The 27,569-nt window shown below is 38.4% G+C and overlaps 1 protein-coding gene across 1 annotated transcript in view; it reads left to right on the top strand.

Moving 5' to 3' along the window:
- Positions 1-2,708: 2,708 nt before the first annotated feature.
- Positions 2,709-27,569, top strand: part of prex1 (phosphatidylinositol-3,4,5-trisphosphate-dependent Rac exchange factor 1) — a 197,365-nt gene continuing 172,504 nt past the window's right edge. The window contains exon 1 of the mRNA XM_041799139.1: positions 2,709-3,091. Within this exon, the coding sequence (XP_041655073.1) occupies positions 2,948-3,091 (144 nt within the window). The 5' untranslated portion in view covers positions 2,709-2,947. The remainder of the gene's footprint in view (positions 3,092-27,569) is intronic.

Below are 27,569 nucleotides of genomic sequence, written 5' to 3'. Positions count from 1 at the left end.
CCAGTATCAGTATTGTTTGATTTTATCAGAATGATACAAAAGTCTATATGTCTGATATTTTGACAACAGTTTAATATTTCTTAGAGAAAAAAAGGATTCTATATATGTCATGTATTTTGCCAGTCAGCCAATAGATACTGTGGTTTGATTTCTGTCCATGTCACCCATCCCTAAGTTCCACTACTCCTGTTAAACTATGGCAGTGATTGTCTCTAGAGAGGCTATAGCCTATAATAAGATGCAAAATCCGTTTCAGACTAAATGCAGACGTTCCAGTTGTTTGAATATTCATCTCTGCAGACAGAATGAAAGTAGCCCGTGGCATTAACGTTGGTCTGGTGTTTGATGAATACAGTGAAACGAACCGGATATTACTGAGTGAGAAAACAACTCAGTCATCCGGACTGTGAAAGTAGGTGTGCCTCCTTGGCCCGAGGCTGTACTAGTTTTAATTTACGTAGTCCAACTGAAAATATTCACACGTGGTCCGGTAACAACTCTTAATGTAAGCTCATTTTTAGATTGATCAGTGGGTGTGTCAACATCAGCGTCATTTAAAACGACTGGAAATAAGACCAGTAAGCATTACAAGCCTTCATTTGGTGGAAATTCGTGAAGAACCACTTTTAATCGAATCTGCTGAAAAATAAGAAGGCATTCATTGTTCTGTGCTGAAATGACAGAACAAGAAATGAGTCGTATCGTAGACCCAACAGCATCACATCCTACAGCTTTAACCGGTGGGTCTGAAGGTGAAAGTTTTAGTTGTTCCTCCCTCCACCAGAGGGCGCCTTCATCTAAATTTACGAGCTCAACAAGAGGGGACCGTAAGGACAGGTATGGGCCAACACAGAAGTGTCTAATTTATGCTGATAGTCTTTTCATAGAGTTATTAAGCAAGACTGCTTTTTAAATTCTGAAAGACTTACTTTAAAGAAACATCTGACGACTTAAAAAAATAAAAGCATGTTTCTGTTTCTCACTTTTTATCTCCGGTTTAAGTTGCAAACGTGACATTTGGTAGCTGACTTAAAAGACACAATCCTAACATTTGCATAGACAACCAGATATCATACCAACACGTTTCAGCTGACATTTGACTGGCTTTCTCCTACTGAAGAACTGATTTAGTCAACAACATATTGTTAAGAATGATTGATATAAAAATACGAAATAAATACTACACATAATAAGATATATGTATGGAAGCCTATTTCTGCCTCTTTAAAAAGACAGAAAAACCAACAAAAAACTCAAAGAAATATGTATGAAATTTTGATGTACTTGAAAAAAAAGAAAATAAGCTATAAATATGAGATAGAAAATCAAAATTATGAGATAATAATTTAAACTTATGAGATAAAAAGTAGAAATTATCAGATGAAAGTAAGTAGGTAAAGTAAAAATTGACTATTGAGATATAAAGTCAAATTTATGAGACAATCATTTTATTACATAAGAATAAATGAAGGAAATAAAAAGTCTAATTCATGACATAAAAGTCAAAATTATGAAAAAAATAATCATCATGAGATGAAAAGTTAAAAATATTTAATGAAGAGTTTAAATTCTTAGATAGAAAATCAAAATTATGAGATGTAAAATAGAAGTTATAAGACAGAAATCATTATTATGAGATTAAAAAAACAAATTTACGAAAAAAAATCATAATTATGGAGTAAAAATAATGAATGTATGAGATAAGTCAAATTTGTGAAAGAAAGCTCATTGTTATTTTAAAATATCAAAACCATGAAATCAAAGTATAAGACAAAAATATTTTTATGAGATGAAAAATTGAAGATATACAATTAAAAGCCAAAATTATGAGATAGTTATTCTTAATAAGATGTGTCAAAACTACATCTTTTTACAGTTGTGAATTACAACTTGAAATTTCATCTCATAATCATGAATGCCTATATGTCATCAATCCAACTTTCTTATTTTGCCTTTTTTAATCTCATTATTCTGACTTTTTATCTCATAATTTGAATTTTTGTAATTACATAACTTTCATATTTTTCTGTTTTTAGAGTGATGAAGGAAGGCTTCCAAATTGTTTACTATTTAACATATTTGGAATTAAAATATAAAATCCCCCAAATACAAACAGAAACAGCCCTAAACCCTGAAAATACAAGCCATATCTATTTAATGATGTCTTCTTTCTTAAACAGCAAATTTGTGTTTAATTATGTCTTTATATAGCCTACAGGATAAGTGTTTTTTAAATGGACTGAAATGACTCTCTATGTTCCTTCATCTATCACTGATAAAAGCCTGTCATTGTTTACTGATGAAATATTTGCTGTTTTAATCCTAGTTTATAAACAAATAAAACATACAAGATATTTGTCAAGAGATAGACAATGTAATCATTATGGCACTCATTACTTTTATTAGGCTGAATGAATTAATATTATTACATGGGCTTATATTGTGCAGCTGAGGTCTCACCTTGGCAGGCACAGTTGAATTTTAATCAGAGCCAGTTTTTTAAGTATGCAGTGCCTTTAAATCTCCCATAGGTGTCTACAGTAGCCTATCTAAAATAAGCACAATTTTCAGGTCCAGATGTGTTTGTGTTTGTTTGTGTGCTCAGAGTGTCTGTGGATCTGGGTCCCTCCTCTCTCTCTCTCTCTCTCTCTCTCTCTCTCTCTCTCTCTCTCCCCTGCTCAGATCCTGTGTTGCCTTCAATGCCCGCTCCCTCAGCTGGTGTAGCGACCACTCACTCAGGCTCTGTCCGCTTGTTGTTTGCCTACTTTTACTCAACTTTATTTCCAGCGCGCGTGGAGCTTTGAGCATCACTGTCTGCGTGGGGATTTTGGACAACTCGCAGCTGCAACATGGACTAAAGCAACAGCCCCTGGAAAGTGTGGATATTTGGAGAAAGAAGAGTATATTTGTGTTGAGAGACGACCTTTCTGAGGGTTGAATTACCACCATGGAAGAGGAAGACGAGCATCTGCAGAACGGGATCCACGCCACCAAGGACTCGGACCGGCAACAGCGGCTCAGACTTTGTGTTTTGAATGAAATACTGAACACAGAGAGGGATTATGTTCGGACATTGCTTTTTCTTCAGTCGGTAAGTTTGACATAACCTTTCCACGTTGTTTGTACTCATGTTCCGCTCGCTCTGAGAGGAGCGGAAGTGCACGCAAAACCCCATTTACAAACCTGTGCATTCAGTATTTCTTCGTATTTTTCCAAAAGTACATCAGACATCAGCCAATTTATGACATTAAATTAACGAATACACCATAGTGATTTATTCGGCATGTATAGTGTACATTTATGTGAGATTATTAGTGAGAAAATCCTAACTTAAAGGGATCAGTTCAGGTGTTGCAGACAGGCTGACGTGACATTAAATTAGGCAAAATTTGCATTAGGTTTGCTGTGATGCCAAACCTCCCTTACTCATCGTTCAATTCAGTTTGTCTTCACAATTTTATATAAGTTGACGTTATATTTGATAAGTTAAGACTTTTAATAAAACTACACAGTATAAAGATTTAGTCGGCTTGCATAGTGCACATTTATCTGCAAATATTAGTGAGAAAATCAAAAATTTAAGTGATCAGTGCATGTGTAGCAGGCGAGCTGAGGCCATATTCAATAAGGCAAATTGTGCACTTGGTTTGGTGTGATTCCAAACTACGTTTGCACGTCTTTCAATTTAGTTTGTCTTCATATTTCTTTCCTCAAAAGATATATTACAGAACGTATGACTTTAAATAAAACTACACGCAATGGTGCTTAATTCGGCATGCATTCAATATATTTATTTTCAAATTATAGTAAAAAATGAATTGTTTTGACCATGTTTAAAGGCTGCGCATGGTGTTGAATTCGAGTAAATATGTAATAGGTTCAGTTTGGGGCTTGTTACAGTCGCAGATAGTTGTTTAAATTTTAAATACCTTGTTGCTGTGATACATAAGAGGCTGCGGAAGTGAGACAAACCACAGCTTAGCATTTCTGCTTGTTGCACAGTGTGTCAATTGACAGCTTTCCACTGAAAGGACAGCCTGTCATTTTGCAGTGGTATTTCAACTATCTGTCCAACTTTGACCTAATTTTATTTATGCAAATATAGAAAGTAGGAGACATAATCTTAAGTAAATTTGTCACACTATAAGCACGGTTTTCTCCTTACTGGCATCATTCTCACCTCTCCATTGTGTGCTAAAGCTCAGGTTCAAAACAATTGAAGGAGAGCTCAATTCACACTGCCTTTGCTAATAATTAGATAGCCTATTCATGAGCATTCAGCACCACCATGCCACTCTTTTCCTCCACACTGAGATAAGAAGCACTTTCAGCACAGTTAGCCCACTTATTCACTCATTGTTGGCTGCATCAGCTGCTTTAGATGAATGATTGTCTGGGTGATTTTTCATGCTACTTTCAGCCAGACAGAGATGGCTCCCACCTGCAGCCAGGAGACTATTCAATTTGTCACATCTTTGTGTCAGTCCCCGTTGTCCTTCTCCTCGCCTTGTCATGTGTTGTACTTGACCCGTGCAGGTGGTGTCTGCTTCCAGCTGAGACGAAAACGACCGTGGGGTTAACTCCAAAATGACTGCTTTTAATTTGACAGGAATAACGCGGCTATATTAGAACAGTTTATTTCTTGCAGGAGGGAAATCCCCTGTTGTCGCCCTCCCCCCTTCCACAGCAAGGTCAAAGATCAGTGTTAGCCGCAAGACATGACCCCTGGAGCTGGTTTGGGATTTCAGGGTATCTTTTACTCATTTTTCCACCCTGCTGCCTCAAAAAGCAGCCATTGATTCTTATCACAGAGGGATGTTTCATGTGCACATTTTTTATTTCAACAGCTGGCAGTCATCCAGATCATCGTGGTTCCTTCTTACTCTCGTGCTGTCATGTGTCAAGGAACTTCCTCAAAGTTGGTTCATTTTGAATGCCACAGTTCTCTAAATCATCTGACCGACTTTCCTTACCAGATGATTTCAAGATGATTTATGCTGCTCAGAACTGAACTCCACAGATTTAAACTCTTCACTTTAGTAAAGAAAAGCATGTTGAAACATTGAGGCCGGCGTCTATCTCTTTGGTTTCCTTTAAACGTTACGTAAGAGACAAGAGGCAGCCAGTTCTTATCTGCTCAGCAGCAGAAAGAGGCATGCTTTGACCCTCTCCGCCCCGCCTCCAAAACCCAGTTCCGACATATTGATAAAGACAAAGCCCCCCGTCTTTTATCATTGAAGTCTGGAGGCCTGAACATCTGAAAGCTGTCAGTGCTGGTGTCCTCCACCACGCTCCTCCCCAACATTACATCAATTGGCATGTCTTGATTTAAGCCATACGGTGATAGCCAGAGGGGAGTGATACGGCCAGGCTGGAGGGAAATGTTATCAATGTGTCTTTGTATAGCATGCCAATTATAAAGCAAAGGCTGGAGTTAAAAAGAGTTGAGATGAAGTCATTATTTGCCTCTTTCATGATCTGTCTATGGGATTTTTGTCAGTATTTGGTGTAAGCTAAGGATGTTTTTGTAATTCAGCAGTCTCACATGCGCAGCTTTATGTCCAGTGCTGAAAGTTTGCAGTCTGTTTCTCATTGAGCATCATCTTTGTAAGGAGGGTTGATGTCATGCTCTCTATGCATTTCATTCAGTGTTTTCAGTAGGCTTATGCCACAAGAAAAAAACGCAATATGCTTTAACGATGCACAGTATTGTCATCAGGACATAAGTGTGCTAAATATACTACTTTGGTTCAAATCAATGATCCTGAAATGGTAAAGCATCATCACCACTACGACCTCCTTAATGATAAATTGCAACTAGTGCTGCACAATGAATCTAATTGCAATAGCAGAATCAGGCTCTGCAATGACATAAAAGCTTAAAAGGCTTCAGGTATTGTTGTATTTAGAAGGTTTACAAAAATGCCTGAAGAACAGCATTGTACTTTGTAGAAATTTCTTTATTTTTAGAAAAAGAAAACTTTTTTCTTTCTTGAAAATATTAACTTAGTTGAAAACAGTGCAAAATTTTATGCTACTTAATATTTGCATGTTTGGAGTTGAGAAACACACACTAAAATGTAACATTATACTCTGTTTTTTTCTTAAGAATCAAGCACTCACCATACCAGTTATGTATTGCATTGAGTTGCGATCTCAAAAAGCGATACAGTCCCATTTGATCACAATTGCACCCTATTTGCAAACGGCGCAGACTGAAACAGCACAAATTTCCCACATTTTTCAATCATTACACATTAGGACTGAACAATTTGTGGAAAATTATGTAATTGCGATTTTTTTTTTTTACCCAATATTGTGACTGAATTTGCGATTGTTTTCTTTAGTTCCTCATCACATGTTTTTTCCAACAAAAACAAGCAGTAATTTATTCTATACTATAACCAACACAATATTAGATTAAACTAGGGCTGCACAATTTTGAAAAAATATCTAATTGTGATGATTTCAACTAAGGATGCACGATACTGGATTTTTGCCGATATCTGATATTTACAGATTCATTTTAGCCGATATCGATACTGATATTTAAATATGCTTTTGGACAAGAAATTTCAGTCTTTTGGGAGCGCAGATGGTCGTGTGGTTCAAGGCGCTACCCATGTACGCGGGCAGCGGTTCGAATCCGGTCTGTGGCCCTTTACCGCATGTCTCTCCTCACACACTTTAAGGTTTGACCAAGGAAACAAAACTGTAGTCCTTAAAAACATTTTAAAGTTTAAAGAATGAGGATAAGTAAAGAAAAAGACCTCAACTGACATAGGTCTGTTGGTTCAGCCTAAAACTTCGATAATTTATTGATATATGGACAAAATCTACAGTTGATATAAGCTGAAATAAATACACAGGCAAAACATCGGCTGAAATTTTGATATCTGCCGATACTGATATTTGCCTTTTTAAGCCAATATCTGCTGATACCAGACCGATAATATCGTGCGTCCCTAACTTCGACTCATTTTGCAAATTGGATATGAACTGTTGAATTAAAGGGAGTCACATTTTTGATATAATTCTTATATTTAACAATAAAGTCATACAAAAATGAAGACAATAGGATTTTTTGTACACTATTCTAAAAATATGCCACTAAAATGATGTAATGCATAACATCTCTGCTGCAAAAAAAACTTTTAAACTGGTATTTTGTCACAAATTTCAAGTTAAAGAAATATTGCACCTACTGCGAATTGAAAAATTTCAGCAGGCCATATTGCGATTTAATCTCATTTGCGATTAATTTCCCAGCCTTGTTACAAATGTTTTTAATGTAGATGGCGCAGTTAGAGCTTGAGATAGTGGAAAAAAATGTAACAGAATAAAGGGATAAAAGCATATCCTTCAAAATAAAAGCATGTCATAGATTTTTCTCCATAAATTTTTCCTGGCACTTATCTGTGATGCACTCAAAATGACTTTGCAACCCACTTTAGCACTTAAGGTCCCGACCCAACAGTTGAGAACTAAAGACGTAGATCGCGATCGCCAAACACGATTACTCATTCATTTTCAAAAATCTGCATCACGTGCATTCATCAAACTTAAGCACTCAGCACTTGAACATTAATAACTCTTGTTAAAGACAAGCAATATGTGAAAATAAATAAGATATATATTAATACATAAATGAAATAAATTGACAGGGATTTGTTTTTACGCCCTAAAAGGGTTGATTTTTGGGCTTTTATGATTTTGTTCAGATAGGACTGTAGCTCAAATTGGAAACAGGAGAGAGAGAGAGAGTGGAGAGTTACAAGCAGGACAGGAGCCACTGGTCAGACTTGAACACAGACCAGTGTAAGGACAACAACATATATAAATGTATTTCAGAACTTCAGACCTAAATTTCTGTCCTTAGAAAACACATCCATGTTTAAGCAATGAGGGTGAACAAAGAAAAAAATATACTAATGTAGGTTTGTTAGTCTTACCTTAAACTCCATCAATATATTCATACATATGACTGATATTTACAGCCAATAGGTGGGTATTCACAGCCGTAATGTATATCAGTAGTAAATATTGGCAAAATTTAGTGTATCTGCCATTTCCAGTAATTAAGTTTTAAGCTAATACCGGTGCCATGGTGATAACATGAAAGAGCATTGCTTGTCTACAGATTTTTGTATTCAGTCAATTCTTTTTCAGTGATGATGGTTGTGTTTCCATCATTTCTGCAGCCCTGGACTGTAAACCTGGCCAGCTGAAGTAAGCACTTCCTCCATGCACGCTACTAACCAGAAAATGATGTGTTCCTCCCTGCACCAGGATGCATTGCGTTGTACAAATTACAGCTATTGCATTGCTCAGCAACATTTTGCAGACATACTGTGGCTTAAATAAGTATAGCTGGGTAGCCGAGTTAGCCAAATCACTGTGAAATGTGTCCTTGTGCAAACATACTTTGCAGTCATAATTGTTGATGCCGTTTTGAGATGTTCCAATGGTCGCTGTTTTGCAATTTCAGCACGAGAGGAAACTAGAAATCCAAATGATGATAGCTTGTAGTTCTGGCCACTGACTTTGTCATGTAACGCTGGCAATGGTGGGAAAAGGAAAGTTTTTTTAAAGATTTATTTTTGGGCTTTCATTCAGATAGGACAGAGGAGTCAGAAACTGGGATGACATTCGGCTAAAGAGCCAAAGGCTGGATTTGAACCCAGGCTGCCTGCCTTAAGGACAGCGACCTCTGCACATGGGGTGTGTGGACAGAACCACTAGGCCACTAGAGCCAGAGGAAAATCATTTTTATAGCAGCGTACCAGAGATACAGAGGACACCGGGTACAATTAGAGTTTTTAGAGCAGTGGTTCTCAACTGGTCCAGCCTTAGGACTCACCGCTGCTTCTTTAATGAGCTATTGTGACCCAAATTTCCAAAAATGTTAAACCACTCAAATTTATGTGAAGAAGAAAGTTTCTGTTTGGACCTTAAGTCAAATAAAACACATTATAAAAAAAAATGCATATACAGTGCATCGTAACAGAAAGAAAATGCATGCATACAATTCATTTTATTACTTTTCTTGTGACTGGGTAGACATTTTAGCAATTTCTTGCCTCATTGGTTTGGGTAAAACAGCGTTTTTATTCCCAAAAAGGAAGCTGAAACGACCAGAATATTGGCCTTGAACAACCCAAATATAAGTCAATAAAATATATGGATTCATCTTAGTGCTTTTATACATCATAACTCTTTTAAAATTTTGTTGTTACACATTCACAGCCCACTTAAAATCTTTTTTTTAACTTTATGTCTGAGGTAGGGATGTCATACAACAGTATTTTAGACTTGAGACAATTCTAGTAAAAATCAAAGATATTGATACCTTTCTTTATACTGCAGGATCAAAAACTGAAATCCTAGGTGCTTAATATTGCTTTAATTTCTTGTTTTAAATAACTAGAAAATGACAAACACATTTCTGCACACTGTCCATGAAATGTTGCCAGTGTAGAGCCCCAAATCCAAAAAAGTTGGGGCGCTGTGTACAATGTAGATTAAAATGGAATGCAATGGTTTTTAACTTAATTATTCACAGTAGAACATAAACAACATATGTTGTTGAACTGAGACATTTTAACATTTCATTTTAAAAAGTAGCTCTTTTAGAATTGGATGGCAGCAACACATCTCAAAAAAGTGGGGACGGTGCACCAAAAGGCTGAAGAAGTATGTGGTACTGATGGAAAACAGCTGGAGGAGCATTTTGCAACATTGCAACAGTTGGGTAGCATGACTTGGTGTGAAAGGAGCATTTTAGAGAGTCTCTGTAAAGTAAAAATGGGCAGAAGTTTACAAATCTGCACAAAACTGTCTGAAAGTTGTGGAACATTTTTAAATAAAGGGTCAAAGATGCAGGCATGTTACACAATATCATGGCCTTGTCCCAACTTTTTTGAGATGTCTTCCTGATATCAAATTCAACATAAGCTACATCTTTTCAATTCTATCGTGAATAAAATGTTGGTTTAGGAGATTTGCATATTATTGCAATGTGCTTTTATTTACATTTTAAAAAGTGTCCCAACTTTTTTGAAACCTGGGTTGTATTTGTAGATTTTAGACAGTTCTCACTCACTCACAGCCACTTTTGGTTAGAATAGGACCAGCCTTCTGACACATTTGGAAATCTTTGGCACTTTTTGATTCTATTACTAGTTAAAACATTTTTAGACACATGACATAAAAAAGTATTTTAGTAAATTTTGACAGCCTCATTGTAAACATGTGTAAAAAAAGAGGCAGAAACAGTAAAATCTCCCTCTAACCAGTGCTCCTGCTGGGTGGGATTGATGCATATCATTGCCCTCATTACCAGCCATCTTCACATAGGGGCTCACACTGAGAAAACAAGCCTTGATGCCAAAGCATGCTGCTCTATACTAAACTTCCCTATATGTGGTGTGAACATGAGACTCCCCTCCCAGGCCTACAGAAGCTCCATATGGAGGGTTTTGTGTTTTGGGAGTCTCAGTAGCTTAGATTGCCTAAGAAGTATGCTGAATGTCAAAACAAAAAATGAGAGGAAACATCGGTCCAACACCCAGCGCAGATCCTCCACAAATCTCTCCCATGCTCTGCGTCCAGGGTCCGTCTGATCCAGCTCCCCTTCCTCTCTGTGGGAGCTGAGTGTGTGTCACCAAACGGCTCACTGTGGCGTTGATAAGGGAAGTCTGGCTGTGGGAGCTCACAGCATATGGTTTCTGTAAAGATACGGACAGAGTTCTTCAGGACGGGGGGTTAATTGTTTTGGGGATGCGTAGCCCGTCAGAGGGGAGAGGTTAGAGCAGTGATGGGGAAAGAAAGAGAGGAATCAGATGTTATCTAAGCAGTTATTTTTGTCTCAAAGAGTTATCTGTTTCATTTATCTGTCACACCTAGATCAGTCAGATAGCACCTTCATTTCCATGACTGCTGTTTAACATCTCTTAGACGATGATCGGTAGATTTACACATGCTGTTAGTTATAGATGAGGACAGAAATAGGTTTAGTTAAATCTGAGAGGTGTTTACCCTAGTTAGAGAAAGTGAACTACACCTCTGACTGAAAACAGAACGTGGTTTGTGGTTTTAAGATGTTCTTGTTCCCTGTTTGCTGGAAATCAATGCAGAAGATGACGTTTTGATTCTGTGGAAGTGAGGTCAGTTCATTGATGGAAATTCAAATAGAGTGTAACAAGAGAAAAAAGAATGATTATTTTCCTCACTTTGTTGTCTTTAGTGTGAAATGAGCTCACATTGGACCATGTGGTTCATGAATGATTAGTGCTGCCATTTCAAAAGACAGCTGTGTGCATATTCAGGCTTAAAACATGGAACAGTCTTAAAGATAATCTATTTAATGATCTTTAAAGTTCTTAGAGGAAACTGTTGAAGCTGCATTTTTTGTATGAGAGTCAAGGTGGATGTAAACCCGTCCAAACTTGCACTTCTTACAGAATCTAGAAAACTTTACTGGAAATGATGCAAAAGGGACAGCACCAGTGCAAAACAGCAGGCTATGCAAAAATGCAATGCTATGAAGATGGTGTCTGCCTTGATTTTAATGCTACATGTACCTGGATGCATTCATTAAGGCTGTGCATGCTTACTGATCTCACAGCTCAGTTTGTTTATCATTATCCAGTCAGTGATTCAATATGAGCAGTTTTCAGGATGCATCACCATGAAGCCATTGCACATGGTGGTCGATAAAAATGAGCTTTTTCATTCTATAGAGATAATTTAGAGATCAATCTCATCATAAATGTCTTGACATTGTGCATCATAATAAATAAACTGTGTAGATTCAGCCATGGTGGGAAAATCTGTAAATGTCAGTCCACAATAACTGCAATCCATTTTTTGTGCTCCTGCCTTGTTAATGAAATCTGGTCTCAACAACATTGCTTTTTCTTCTTTTTATACCTGGGGATTTAGATTTTTAAACTTTTGTATTTTACACTTAGTATACACTCTGTGTTTGCAATTTGAGTATCGCCTTTAAAAACAATAAATCAAATAAATATTTAGCTTGTCTTTAATTTTTTTCATTTCAGACCTGAATGACAGCAGTGTTAATTTCATCTCCTAAAACTATGACTAAAAATGTTTGTCGACAGCCTTTTTTCCATGTCAAAAAACTAGACTAAAACAGAAATAGATCTGTGATGACTAAAACTGTCAAGATAACTAAAACTAGGCTAAAATGTAATGTATTTTTTGTCAGACATTCAAAATCCGTGATATTTCTCCACTGGTGGTAAATCTGTCAAAAAACAATGCATCTGTATCTATTCTGTCTCTCCGCTCCACAAGGCAGGAACCCCAGGTTTGGCAGGGTGCAGAGAACACATTACCATGATTTGGTACCAGATTTAGGCAAGAAAATAAATGCTTAGACTAAAAGTAAAGACTAAAATGTGAGGAGTTTTTATGGACTAAAACTAGACTACAACTAAAAAGGGTAGAAATGACTAAAATGGGACTAAAACTAAAAGACATTTTGTCTAGAGACTAAGACTGAAATTAAAAATAGTGGTCAAAATTAACACTGATTGGGACATCCTCGGCATAACCAGGTGCTCGTGGTAACCCTACTACATGTCCAGGTAGTACCCTAAGCCCGTGGTTCTCAACTGGTAGCAACATGAAAAATTGCGACAAAAATTTCTCATATTTTCCATCAATCTGATTTATACAATACAAAACAGTACAGAGTGTAGTTCCAGCTTTGCATTTAACTTTAAAACATCTCCGTCTCATAATATTCCATGGTTATTTCATAGCGTGGTGAATGTGCAGGTCACAACTTGTCCTCGAGAGTGTTTTGGAGTTGTTGGATTGTGTATATGATGATTTGATGAGGGAACGCAAAAAGTACCGTCTGCTTACATAGCGTTAGCTGTGCAGCTGGTATATCGGTCCCCCCAGATCTAGAAACAGCTTGCACCGACAACTAAAGGAAACAAACCTATTACTAAGACTATAGGAATTATGACAATGGGCGAATTTGCCAAAATGTTGAAGTATCCCTTTAAGGCACAATTTTTGTTTCTAGAAACACATTCACCACCGACTTAAAAGCAACCCGTGACCCACTTATGGGTCCCAACCCACCAGCTAAAAAAACACAGAGCCCTAGACGGTGTTTACTTGCCACATCCACATTTTAACAGATTATTCTGTCATCCTCTTGTTAAGATGCAAGAACATCCAGAGCACGGCCTGGGTTGTGTCAATCCATTTTCCTGCCCGACGGTGCCCCCAGGTGGGCTGACTTGCCATTACATGCCTTAAGTTCAGCCTCAGTTTTGGTCCAAACATGCTTGAAAGTTCTGCACAGAACTGCACCTCCTTGGCTCCATTAATAAGCATCAATGAGAATACTATGTCTATTATTTAGGCATTAATCAGTGGAATGATGAGCCTCAGGTTGGCCCAAACAGCCATTATTGGGTGGCCCTTCTGGCATTTGCCTAAGTTCCTGATGTCTGGGCCATCGCATCATTTGTCATTTGTTTTGCTTTGAAATATTGACGAATCTAGTCAGCACTTCCACAATTCTCACTGGTTTTGAAGCATTTGGTCCATTTCTATAAGCTTCCAGAAAACATGCAGTATTACGCCAAAAAGAGTGTGAACAGAAGGGTCTTTAAGGGTTTTGAATGTTGAGCATAAATAATCCTTAAATCTGCACGATTTTGAATATCATTTACTCTTGAGCCTTATTTTCAGAGTATTTTGGCTGTTTTCCTTCTCCACTTGGTTTGACTGATGCTTGAGATACATCTGATATTCAGATCAATAAACCATTCTCAGCTGTCAAACTCTAAAATGGGCATTGTGTCATGTCTACACTGAAGCCTAAAATTGCATTACCATACCGCCAATTATATCACACTATTGATTTTTTCTGTAGACTCTTCTGCTTCATTCACACCTGATATTTTTGCTTTATTCCGTCCCAGTGGGTTTTTCCCATGTCAGTGGAAAAACCAAACAGCCACCGATGAATGGAAGCCCATTGATGACCGCCCACATCAATCTCCATTGCCTTATCACTGGTTTATTTCCAGCCTTCTTTTGTAGTCTTCCTCACTCTGATGTATCTTCAGCCCTCTGCGCAGCATCGTCCCTCAATCGCAATGATTGCAATGACACACAAAAGAGATGCTTATCAGGCTTTGGCATCTCAGTCATTCTGCATGTCATTCATCCTTTGGCAATTACCTTCGCCAGTGAGCTCACCCAACACGCTAGAGAGAGGAAGTATAGAAGGAGTAAAGGTGAGAAGGGGGTAGGGGGATGCAAACGGAGGGATTAGGAGAATCACTTTGCTCTGTGCTATTGCTGCAAATCTCCAAATCTGTTTCTTCTTCAAGGCCAGCCTCTTTTAAACAAGCTGATTCCTTTCCTAATCAAAGTCAGCAGCGGTAACTGCCAGCTTTTGTTTGAAAAAAATCCCTGGTTTGTGTGTGAATTGATAATTTCTCAAAGCCACAGATTAGCGGGGATTTTCTTCAGGGCTGTGTTTTGTTGATTTAATCCAAGCAACTGGATTTTCCCCATCATGATCCACCAAAATGTAGGCTATCTATGTCAGGAACACGGGTGTTGACGTCATACCTGGTCGAAGTGAGGGATTTTCCTGCAAAACCATAAAAGTAGGTTTTCAACCACACTGACCCGCTCCTTTATGAATCCTCTCCTGTAAAGACAACAGAATAATCATGCGGCTGCAAAGTTAGTCAGCTTTTACCTTCCTTCTTAATTCTGAGAACTCAAAGACGGAGTGTAGGGTGACCAGGAAGGTCTCGCCAGGGCTGCAGGATAATAGGAAACATCTGGAAACGCTGGCCTCTTTGACCCTTGCTTTGGCCCACACACAAGTGAGATTACACATGTTGTTTTACGCTGAGGTTTCCTCGTGCATAGAAGTACAGTGGTGTTTTTGTGTTTGCATGCACGTAGACTATGAAGCTGCAGGCTTTCACACCTCTGCCTCTTCTTTTTCTGTTGTGGCCTTTTCTTTACACTTGACAAGCAAACAGGATGACATGCATACAAACACATCATCCGGCTGGTGCCCAGGAAGACGCACATGCAGGAAGTCAGCCTTGAGCTTCCTCCCTTTTACTTGAGCTTGTTTTTACCTCTTTCCTCCCTTTAACCCCCCTTTATGTTTCTCTGCAGCCCTCCCCACTTTGTGGGAAAGACCAGGATGAAGTTTCTCTGGGCTCAGGGGGTATAAATAGCTTCAGATACGTACTCTCATCTTGGCTAACATGCTTGTGGTTTCAGCTCGCTGCAACCTCAGGCCAGCTGAAGTCATACAAACACAGGCGGGCATCACATAAAGAGCAGCAGCAAAGGGGAAAAACAGCCAGTGGAGTCCAAACAGCAGGTAGAACAGTAACTATGGCAGGCTGCTGGGATTTTGATTGTTACTGGGCTTTAAAATCCTTGTAAGACTTTAGAAATTTGAGGCAGACTTCCAGCTTAGTCAACCTGACCACTGATACAGGACTACATGATGTTGAACAAATACACTATGACATGTTGTTGAAGTACGTCTGCCAACATTTCTGTCTTCCTCTCTCTTTCCGTCCCTCAACAACATGTCATAAAGGCAGGGATGTTGCCGCCTGAGCCGATAGAGCATTTCCTCTATTCCATACTTCCTTCTTGTAGCACCAGCATCACTATGATCCCTTTTTTTTTTGCTTGACCATTTGGTTTGTTTACATTTGTGACTTCTGCACATGCAGAGCTCTCTGTACTCTCACTGGTCGACCTCGCTGATGTGATGGAACAAACTAAACCATGTTAAAAGACTTATTTCTCAGTCAATTCTTGATCTAAAAAACCCTGCAGTTTTCTGCGTCAACTTTTAGCTTCGGCTTCTTTTGGAGTGCAATTTTCATGCTTGGATTTTTCACTTAATACTTCACAGCATTTTAGCGTCAAACCCAGTGATGGACAACATGACAGTCATTGAAATATTCAGCCAAAATATCTCAGTCGCCCCCTTGTGGCTGGCTGTGATATGGCTGTTAGAGCCTAAAAATGATTTACATTCAAAAAGAAACCAAAATATTTAAACAAAAAATGTTACTTAGACCATTTTGTGAATATGTTTTTTTGAAAGTACGGCCCCAAAATGTCTTTGTAGTAAAAAGCTGTCCCTTGTACAAATGTAGTAGATGACCCCTGACCTATGGCATGTTTTGAATGAAAATCTAATCTATTATAATAATAAATGGTCACCCGTCTATCAGGCATCCATGCTCAAGTGTTTCAATATTTCCTTCCATATATTCGGAAATCAATAAGTCCATTATTTTTGCTGTTAGGAATTCAGTTTGAAGTCAAACTTTACTACAGTTTGGCAGTTGTCTTTTACTTTTTTCTGTGCTGTCATATTCTAATGCAGGGGTGTCAAACTCAATCACAGCAGGGGCCGGATTCTGGATTTAGGTCTAACCTGAGACCCTAACAGGGTCAACATTTAACCATAACTGTCAACCTCATTTTCACCAGTTATAATATATGAATAAAACAGCACTGATGAGAAATCATTTGGAAATTCAAAATAAATTGATAAGTTTAAAGGCTCAAATCTGAGATGAAATTCCCATTTATTAGTTCAAAAGATCAGAACACGATATCAAAATTAGAAAAATAATGTTTTAAAAGAGCAAATATTTGAGGAGAAAGTTAAAATCATAAGTCTTAAAGGTCAAAATATGAGATCAAATTTGGAAACATTAGTTTAAAGGTCAAAACATTACTTAAAATTTTAAATTGTGAGTCTGATAGGTCAAAATATGGGATTGAAAAACCGAAATTAGGATTTGAAGTTGTCAAAATATGAGCTAGAATTAAAATTGATGACTTAAAAAGCTAAAAAGAATTACCTAAATTTAAAATTGGGAGTCTAAAAGGTCAAAATATGATATAAAAAGTAAGAATTATTAATTTAAAATGTCAAAATATGGGAAAAAATTGAAATCATGAGTTTAAAAGTCAAAATATCAGATTAAAAAGCCAAAGTAAGGAATTGAAAAGGTCAAAATATGACTTAAAATTTAAAATTGGAATCTAAAAAATAAAAATGTGACATACAAAGTCCAAATTAAGAGTTGAAAAGGTCAAAGTATGAAATGAAGAGTCAAAATCATAAGTTTGAGTCGTAATCTTTGAGATGCAATATTGAAAATATGAAATAAAAACAGTTATTTCTTTCCCTACATTCTTTACTTTTTAGGAAATCTTTCTTACTCTTCACTTTTTCTTAGTTTTTATGGTTTAGCAAGGATATTAAAAATAATCAAGTTAAAGTTTACATTATTATACTGGAGGAAATCTGCAGACCTCATACTGGTGGGCCAGTTAGAATACAAATATGATATGATCTTGCGGGCCAGATATAATCATTCCATGGGCTGGATTTGGCCCCCGGGCCTTGAGTTTGACACCCCTGTTCTAATGTCTCTAAATGTGTGTCTCCTTTAATTATAAACCCACACAGCCAAATTCCAGCCCATCCTCCCTGACAGTAAAGCATTTTCTGTTGATTCTTAAATGTGCTCCATAAATAAAGAGATGTGACAACACTTGACCCGACTGCTTCACTCCTGAGGTCAACGCCTGAACACTGACATACCTTTGAAGTAAACATATGACGTGAGTGTTTGCCTCTGAGCATGCTCCGTCTCATTCTGGAGTGCAGTGCAGCGAAAACCAACTCATCACAATGAAGGCTGTTGCATAAATGTAAGCTAATGCCAGTTTTCCTACTTAATCTTTGTGCTTTTTTAAAGTCATGTGTTTTGATAAGCCATTTCTTTGAGGCATAAGACTGCAGCAGGAATTTTAAGAATTCTAGTTAACAAGTCTAAACCACTGTAACACCCGGAGGCATGATGTCAACATCCCCCCATCACCTCCACCCCACCCTGTGAGGGATGTCTGCGCATTGTTCCAGCTTGAATTAGCGTAGGAGAAAAGTCATTTGACATATCAGGGAAGCAGGATGTCTTTATGAAGGCTGACTGTGGCGTCAGAGGTATTAAATGGATTATATGTTTCTCTTCCAGTGTTTTTGAAGTTAAAGTGAAACTATGGAGGAGGTGGTGCTTTGGAGTCTGTACCAGGAGTCTAACATTGTATCAGGTGGGGATTTCACTGTCAGACAGCAGGCCGTGCAATGTCAAGAATGCAGGCAAGACAGACTTAGCAGTGGCAGTGTTTTTACTACTGGAGCAAACTAAACAAATAAGAGGCTATGAGCCCCTCTAACAGTGCATCTGGAAAGCTCAGCAGAGAGCTTTTCAGGCTGTTATATGATACAGAGGCTGACCTGGCATGACTTGTAAAACTACAGAAACATGAGAGCTCTAATGTCCCCTCGGATATCGTGACCTGAACAGAGTTAGGACGTGTAGTTTCTCAGGACGGACTCTGGCTGCAGCGGGCTTTAGGAGAACTGGGAGATGTGGATCTAGATTAATGGGTCTCATCTGGTAGGTTAGAACCCAAAAGTGGGCTGCAGAGCTGCTTTCAGGGGTTGTGAATGTGCGCCTGGAAAAAATCAAGTGTTAAAATGCATAAATGGAATACAAAGCATACTGTGCTAGGATGGGACTTCAGATATGCCCATATTTACAACAGAATTTTAGTTGACATGGATATAATATTTGATTTATAGTTAGTTGAAACCTAAAACTTCAGTCCTTAAAACACACAAATTTAAAGTTTTAGGATAACTAAATTTACAAAAAAACTCACTTGAAATTGTAAGAAATAATGATGAATAAAAAAAAAGGCCTCAGCGAAAGTATGCTTGTTGGTCCAGTCTTAAACTCCACTGACTGGCAGAAATATTGGTTGTAAATATCAGCAGAAATTTGGATATCTGTTGATACAGATAATTCACTTTTTAAGCCAATATCTCCTGATAATATCGTGCATCCTTACACTCCAGTGGTTCTCAACTTGGGGGTCGTGACAGGGGGTCTCCAGATGCCTTAAAAAAACCTAAGAATATTTTTATATTACATGTTTGCCCATTTACACCAATTTTGCCAAATTTTAACCCATTTTCATCACTTTTTCTCAACAGTTTTGCCAATTTTAACACATTTTTGCCAGCTAAAACTCAGTTTTGTCGATTTTAAACCATTTCCACCACTTTTTTTTCTTTTTTCTACCTCTTTTTTCCACATTTCAACCAATTTTTGCCACTTTACGTGTATTGCTGCCTCTGTTGACCCAGTATTGCCACTATTAACCCCTTGTTGCCACTTTTTACACCCAGTTTGCCCATTTTAACCACATTATACTATTAGTTACGCAGATTTTTGCCAGTTTAACCCATTTCTGCCCATTTCTGCCTGATTTTCTGCCTCAGTTGACCCATTCTTGCCAGTTTAAACCATTTTTCCTTACCATTTAACCAAAATTTTCACCAATTTTAACCCATTCCAGCCACTGTTTAATCATTTTTACAACTTTCTATGCCTGTTTTTGCCACTTTTTGTCATTTGTTTGCTCATTTTTGCCACATGTATCAAATTTTTGCCACTTCTAAACCATTTCTGCTACCTTCAAAATCCCATTTCATCACCTTTTCCACCAATTCTTGCCATTTTTAACCAATTTTAATTCTGTTTTAAGAATGCTGTTTACTATGGCACAAAAGAATAAACATAATTTTAGTTTTTTTTTCATAACAGTTGTTATTAGTCAGGTTAAATATAAAATATGGATATCATGGGTTAACTTTACAATGAACTATGTCCCCCATGGTCCTCCAGTTCGTCTGAACCCCTGAAAGCTCTTCCATTTATCCCCCTTTATGGGTGGCCTTGTGACTATTCTTGATTGTGCATGGCTGTGTTCAACCACCTTCAGTACAGTAGGGGTCCCGGCCCCTGGCACCTTTATTTTGGAGGTTCTGGGCTAAAAAGGTTGAGAGCCACCGTTATACAGGACCAGTAGATTTTGTTCTACTCCATTTAGCCAAAATTGCACGTAGGGAAGCTCAGTATTATCAGCATAATATCCATACTGACAGATGTAAGCTTAAGAAATTATTGATATCAGTGGATATAAACATTTCAGCTGATGTTAATAACTGATATATTGACTGTAAATATCAGCATTTAGAAGTTAGTTGTTGAGTTTTAGTCTGGACAAACAGACACCAACGCCTTTTTCTTTGTCATTCTGAACTACATCAGTATATCGGTATTGACTCAAATGAATTTATAAGTAAAGGCATATCAGATGTTGTGCATCTTTAATAAAAAATCTTTCGTTTTCTTCAGATCTTGAGGTTTTTTTTCTTTCTCAAATTGCTGTCCCCATTATCTTGTTTAAAAACCCTGGGAAGATTATCTAGCCCTAATGTGAGCAGTCCTTAGAGATGGATGACCTGGATGGAGGGATACCTGCAGAGAGACTTGACCTGAACTGTTCTACTGGTGCTCCCTGTTTGCTTTACGAGCTGTAGCAGCAGGCTTACAATGTTTGTTTGTGTTCTCAAATACTACCAGATGTGTGGCTTCTCTCAGGATCAGAGGTCATTTACCTCCTCGAGGTGCTGAACAACAAAACAACCTCAGAACAACTTTACTCAAAGCTTCTTAAAGGTAGAGAATGTGGTAACCATGTTTGATGAACCTGGGTGAGATTACAGGACTGCTGAGGTGTTGGGCAGGTCGGAGTAAATGTCTGTTCAGTCATGAGGCCGGGTAGCATTCAGGCCGGAACGCAATGGGACAAAGGAGTGCCACATGTACTGTATATCCCACACCAGCCAAGCCGCTCCCTCTGTTGTGACTTGGACTATGGTCAGCATCAGTTTCACTGCTGTTCAGAGGTACAGTGGGTAATGTAGGTCCGTCATGTTGCAGAGGACTCTCCTTGGAAGGCAAGAAGTGATTTCTCCAAACTGGTGGTGAAACGGCAGCAGGCAGAAATTTTAAAAAGTCTCAGTCTAAAGCATAGACAAGTGGTGTCACACAACGCTCATGCATGATCCATGTCCTGAAAGAGGTCTGTAAAATCTGATCTCACCCATATTTCCTCAGCTGGGGTCTGTCCAGTCTTATGTCAGCCCTGTGACTGACTGGCTACGAGTCCAGGGTGTACCTCGCATCTCACCCGATGACCGCTGGGATAGACTCCAGCTCCTGTGTGTGTCTCCCAACGGGATAAGCAATATAGAAAATGGGATGGGATGGATTTTTGGGGCTCTTGGCCTTTATTTTGATAGGACAGCTGAAGAGAGACAGGAAATGTAAGGTGAGAGAGTGGGGGGAATACATGCACCAAATGGCCAAGACCAGGAATGGATTCTCTGGCAGAGCATTGAGGACCACAACCTCTGTGGGCACCTGCTCTACCCACTGGGAGCTAAACCAGCACCAAAAACTGGCATTTTAACACGGGGTGATCTTAGGGCTTCTGAACCAGTTTCAAGTAGACACTTACAGGACAGCAACGGTCGCTGCTTTTGACACAAGCTATTGGAGCTGGCCCCAAGTGACCACCCAGAGAACAACAGTTTTAGGCACTTCCACTTTGCCACTTTTCAGCCCTGGATGTTTCCTCCTGGTAATCTAAAATCTATATTAAAGACTTTTTAGAGACTGATGCATAGGTGTAAAAGTCAGTCCATGATTTAGCCTTGTCTCCAGTAGCTTCCATCCATTATTGTCCAGTGTTAATTTCATCAACTAAAACTCAGACTAAAAATGTTTTTTTTCCATGACAAAAACTATAATAAGACTAACAAAAATAGATTTGTGATGACTAAAACTGCCAAAAATGTAATGTAGTTTTCGTCAAACATTTAAAATCTGTGATATTTCTCCACTGTGGGTAAATCTGTCAAAAACAATGCAGCTGTAGCTATTCTGCCTCTCAGCTGTAGAAAGCAGGGACCTCAGGTTTAGCAGGGTGCAGAGAACACACTACCATGATCTGAATCTGGTACCAGAGTTAGACAAAAAATAAATGCTTGGACTGAACATAAAGACTAAATGGGAGGACTTTTTATGGACTAAAACTAGACTAAAATGTTTTGAGTTTCCGTCAACTAAAACTAGACTAAAACTAAAAAGAACAGAAATGACTAAAATGTGACTAAAACTAAAATGCATTTCATTTAAGACTGAAACTAGGACGAATATTAAAAAATAGCTGCCAAAATTAACACTGTTATTGTCTCTGCTCTGACAGCTCAGATCTGCTGTTAACATCAGATAAGTGTTCTCACTTTCTCTGAAAGACTCTTGCTTATAAGTGTAGTGGCAAACTGAATGAATAGTGTGTCACACGAGGTGATTGTTCAGCCTATCATTGCCAGTGGAGTGTGTGACAGACAGAACGAGTGCAGAATAATGCTGAGATTTGTTTTCTGTTAATATCCTAAACTTTGGAAAGCTTTCTTACCGTATGAAATGAGATCTTTGCCTTTTTAATGTAATCTAACTCTGTGTGTTAAAGCAGTGTGTTGTAACTGTTGAAGACAGCTGCTGACAAACTCCTGGACCAGGTTTCTGAAGAGCTTTTATTCTGGCATGAGTTCAATGTGTTGACGTTTTTTGCCAGCTAACATGGCATGATTAAAGGCTTGACTCACACATGCTTGAGCTGCTAATGTGATTATTTTGTTCTTTTGTGCTGACAGGAAACCTTTTAGGAAATCCTACCAAGTTCTGACATGACTAACAACCACAGCCAGTTTTAAGGGGGGGGGGGGGATTTTTTTTTTATGTTCCCTCCAGCTGCGATTTAAATTATTCTGTACCGGATAGATGTATGATGTAAAAAACACTTGAGTGAGTGAAAGGAGATATCATTTAAAAACATTTATCCCCACTGACTGTCGAGACTTTTATATAATCCTGTTAAAACTGAAATACATTAGAACATCTTAGAGCTTTTATTCTTATGGACATCCTTCTTCCAGGTCACCATGTCTCTGTTGATGATGCCACAACTGTATGAGATTTAGGATATATGTTGAATATTTGCCATAAAAGTGCATGCAGCAGGGGGTGGCTATTATAGCCTATGGGAGATTGTTGTGTGTTTAATCCAGTTTAAAACTGATCTAGATGAGGAGTAAAATGGGTTAAGCATATAAAACACACCCTAAGGTTGAAAATAATGTAAGAATATAAAACAGCTAGACATTCTCTAAGAAAAGTAAGGTAGAGATAGAACCACTGCCTAGCAGTTATATGCCTATGCAGGCCAGTGATGTGCATTTTTGTGTAAATATTAGAATGGCAGGGTTGGTTCTGGATCTTGTACTTTCAAATCTGCATCAGAGTGGGCGTTTGTGCAAAATTTTGGGAAATCCCTCGATGCATTCTACAGATATTAGTAGAGACTCAATGAAAATGTTGCGCTCCACCTCTCCAACTTTCCAGTACTATGACCTGTGAGCTGGTGCCCCATGAAGATCTCTGTCAGGATGGCTAGATCCAGTTTTATTTCCAAGGAGCCAAAGAGCCACAGAATCATCTTCACCCTTTTTCTCCATGCTGGATGAAACAATTTACCCCAGTCTGTGAACTTGAACTGCAGTTTCTGCAGATAAAAGGCATCAGACTCAGCGTGCAAGGTTTGAGTGAATAATGCTCTTTTTTCATATTTTGGATCACATCCAAAAATGTCGAACTCAGTGTGCTGTGACCTTTAGATTGGATGTTTGTGCACATCTAGAAGAAAATCCCTCAAAGCACACTTGAGATCTCTGGCTCAAAATATCATGAGGCACAATCACATTTAAATGATTGTGCCTTCAAGGACACCACTCAAAGTGTTCTTCAGATCCCAGTCATGAGTGGGGATGAACATGAGGCTCAGTGACCATGACTTTTCACATATGACCTCCATCCTTCAGTCAGAGTGGACATTTGTGCAAAGTTTGAAGACAACTCTTGAAGTGTTGTGTCTACCACCAAGGGATGAACATGGGGCCGAATGAGCTTGACCTTTTAGCTAAACTCGCTGTAACACAATCAGCGAGTCTGAATGGACGTTTGTGCAAAGATCGAGGATGGTCTCAAGTGTTCTTTAGATATTGCACTCACAGATGGTGCATGAACATGCAGCACAAGGACCTGGACCTCTGCCCTACACCCTCCAAAATACAGTCAGTGAGTCAGAGTTGACATTTGTGCAGAGCTTAAAGAAAATCCCCAACAGCACTGTATTGTATTATTACAAGCAAGGGTTGAACATAAGGCGAAAAGACCTTGACTTTGACCTTTTACCTTCAAAGTTGAATCAGTTTATCCTTGTAGCAGCATGGACACATTAGAAGATAATCTCTTTGAGTGTTCTTGAGACGTTGCACTTGCAAGCAGTGGACGAACATGTGGCCGAATGACGGATCTCTGACCAACGCTTTCCATGGACAATCAGTGTGTCGGAGTGGATGTTTGTGCAAAATTTAAAGAAAACTCTTCATAAGTAATGAATTAACATCAGGCACAAAGGCCTTGACCTTTGACCTTTTACCTCCAAAATGTAGTCAGTTTATCCTTGAGTAGGAACGGATGGCCTTTCAGTGTTTCAAAGAAATCCTTCAATGTTTTGTTGTGATATTGCCTTCACTTGAATGGCCTGGATGTGCATACATTCTATGGACCAGTGGTTCTCAACATTGGGGTCAGGACCCGCTTGGGGGTCACAAGACACTGAGAGTGGGTCTCTGGATGCCTTAGAAAAATAATATTTTCAAATTACACTATTGCCGTTTCATACCTATTTTAACCTGATTTCATAAACTTTTCCCATCAATTTTGTCAATTTCAACACATTTTTGCGGCTTAAAACCCATTTTTGTTCATTTAAAACCCTTTCCACCACTTATTTTCTGCCTGTTTTTGCCACTTCTAAACTAATTCTTGCCACTTTCTGCCTATTTTTGCCTCTGTTGACCCAGTATTGCCACTATTAACCACTTTTTACACCTATTTTTGTCCGTTCTTACCACACTGCATTATTTGATATGCCCATTTTTGCCAGTTCAACCAATTTCTGCCAAATTCTATTTTTCTGCCTTAGTTGTCCCTCTTTGCCAGTTTGTATCAATTTTTTTAACCCATTTCACCAAATTTCCACCCATTTTATCACTTTAAAGCCATTGCAGCCACTTGTTAATCCTCTTTTACTTCTATATATGTCTATTTTGCCACTTTAACCCTTTTTGGCAATTTTTTTGCCACTTTTATCAGATTCTTGCCACTTCTAAACAATATCCTTTACTTTTGAAATCCAATATCACCACCTTTTCCACCATTTTTTGCCATTATTAATTCATTTTAGCAATTTTTAACTGATTTTAATTCTGCTTTTAACAAAAGGGATTTACATTTTCAAGAAGGCTATTTACTGTGCAAATGAATAAAAATGTATTTGTTTATCTGATAAGAGTGGTTATTATTCAGGTGAAATATAAAATTTGGACATCACAGCTTAACTTTTTCATGGCCCCCCAGTTTGGATGGGCCCCAGAAGGCTTTCCCATTCACCCTCCCTTTATGGGCTGCCTTGCTTGCACATGACTATTCTTGATGGCTGTGTTCAACCACCTTCAGGTACCGTGGGGGTCCTCGATCTCTGGCACCTTACTTGGGGGTCGTGGGCTGAAAAAGTGGAGAACCCCTGCTATGGACAACCTAAAAACATAGTGCCTCCAGCCCTAGCTGTTGCTGGTATGGAGTCACTAAAAGCATCATTTTGGGCGCTGAAAGATCTAAACACTCACGCTGCCTAAGATCAAGATTAGCACATCTATAATGAACAGAGTGTAAGTTTATCTATTTTAATTTCAAGACCATTTGATAAAATCTGACAAAAAAGCTCAGACTTCTTTTATTAATTGTGAAATAATTCTTGTTGAATTGGGTTTTGTGATTCTAAGGACATGAATCATCTGAAAATCTCTCCCTAAATTACAACACCGAGTGAAACTAACAATGGAGGAATTGGTGGAGCATTTTTGCCTGGTTTAGCAGATAATTGGGATAGCAGGCTGTCTCATTTTTCATCATATGATTAAATATGCTCTAGTTTCACAATGAGAAGTTCCACTCTCTGTTATCTCTCTGCAGCATTTTTGATGCTGCACCAAGCTGGAATATTGTGAATCAAAACGGTCCTGGAAGCATCACTTTCAGAAGTGGAAACTAACAGAAGTGTTTAGTGGCGTTAGTGGCTGCCAAAATGAGAAGTTGGGACAGAATGTAGGTCAGTTGCATCGTTTTCTTTCTTTTTTTTTTTTTTTTTTGGTGCTACAAAAACACTTTTATAGGCAGAACCGTCTGTGACTAGCTGCTGTCTGTATGTCCATTAAATGCTGTTCTCTATGGAGTTGGTAAATTACTGTTTTGGTCTTAATCAGTGGGTGTCCTCTGTGATCATCCCACTCTGCTTTGCCAAATCACTGTTATGGTGTAGTGTAGGACACTAATTTGGTTTTTTACCAAATTAGTCAGCGCCTGTGACACAGTTTATGTCTGTGCAGCTGAATGCCAGGTGTGGCTGTCGCAGTCTGGTTCTTCTTGGTTGTGTCCCAAATAGAAACCCTTTCATTCATGGCATCTTTTACAATTGGCAGATTTTTGGAAGCCATTTAAAGGGTTTTTTAATGCAGCATCCTAATCTATTTACAAGCTAGCGGAGCTGCAAAAAGGTTGTCTTCGTTCCATATGGTCATTATATTTTTATATCCCTTTTGGTGTTATGAAAACACTAATAATAGAGGGAAAAATGCCCAGAGATGCACCACACAGCTCAAGAAAGGCTGTTATATCCTATTTATTGTCAAAAATGAGCAAAAATACCTATGGGGTTTTGATTTTAGACACTCTTATATCAAATTAAGGTATAAATAATCCTGTACATTCCTTTGTGTCTAGTGAATGTTATGTTGCAGAGTATAACTTCTCTTTAAATGTCCCACATTAAGATTTGATCTTTATTTGTTTGCTTTTTACAAGTCTGGGCCTTCCCTCACCATTTTGAGAACCGCTGGTTTAGGAGGTTTAAGGGTGGCAAATCAGGGTGCCTCAAGAGAAAGAGATGTCTGGGTTGACTTGCATAGCTAGCTACTTCTCATCCTGGCTCAGGATAAGAAAATGGATGGATGGAGATATAGCATTGCTCTGTGCAACTTTAACTTAAGAAATGATCTATGCATGGGGTCAAATGGCCTAGGGGTTAGGTCCCACCATATATACGTTCAGGTCTAAGTCTTGTGGCTCCTTTCCTGCATGTCTCTCCCCTACTCTAACCCCAGGACGCTGCTTGATGGAATAAATTATACTGTCTGGTGCTGGACTCCAGTACACACAATGATTCGTTCTCCTCAGTAGTATTAAAAGGTTATAAAACCTAAAAAACATGCATCTTTTTTGTAGTTTGGGTGGATTGGGCAGGACTGAATCCATCAAAAACTGCAAGCAAACTCTTTTCTTCTGCACACATTTCACAAACACATTGCCAATGTATTTGTGCAATTTAAGGAGTGTGAA

Source organism: Cheilinus undulatus, linkage group 11 (genome assembly GCF_018320785.1).
Source record: "Cheilinus undulatus linkage group 11, ASM1832078v1, whole genome shotgun sequence".
Classification (NCBI taxonomy): Eukaryota; Metazoa; Chordata; class Actinopteri; order Labriformes; family Labridae; genus Cheilinus; species Cheilinus undulatus.
This window is presented reverse-complemented; position numbering and strand designations above follow the sequence as displayed.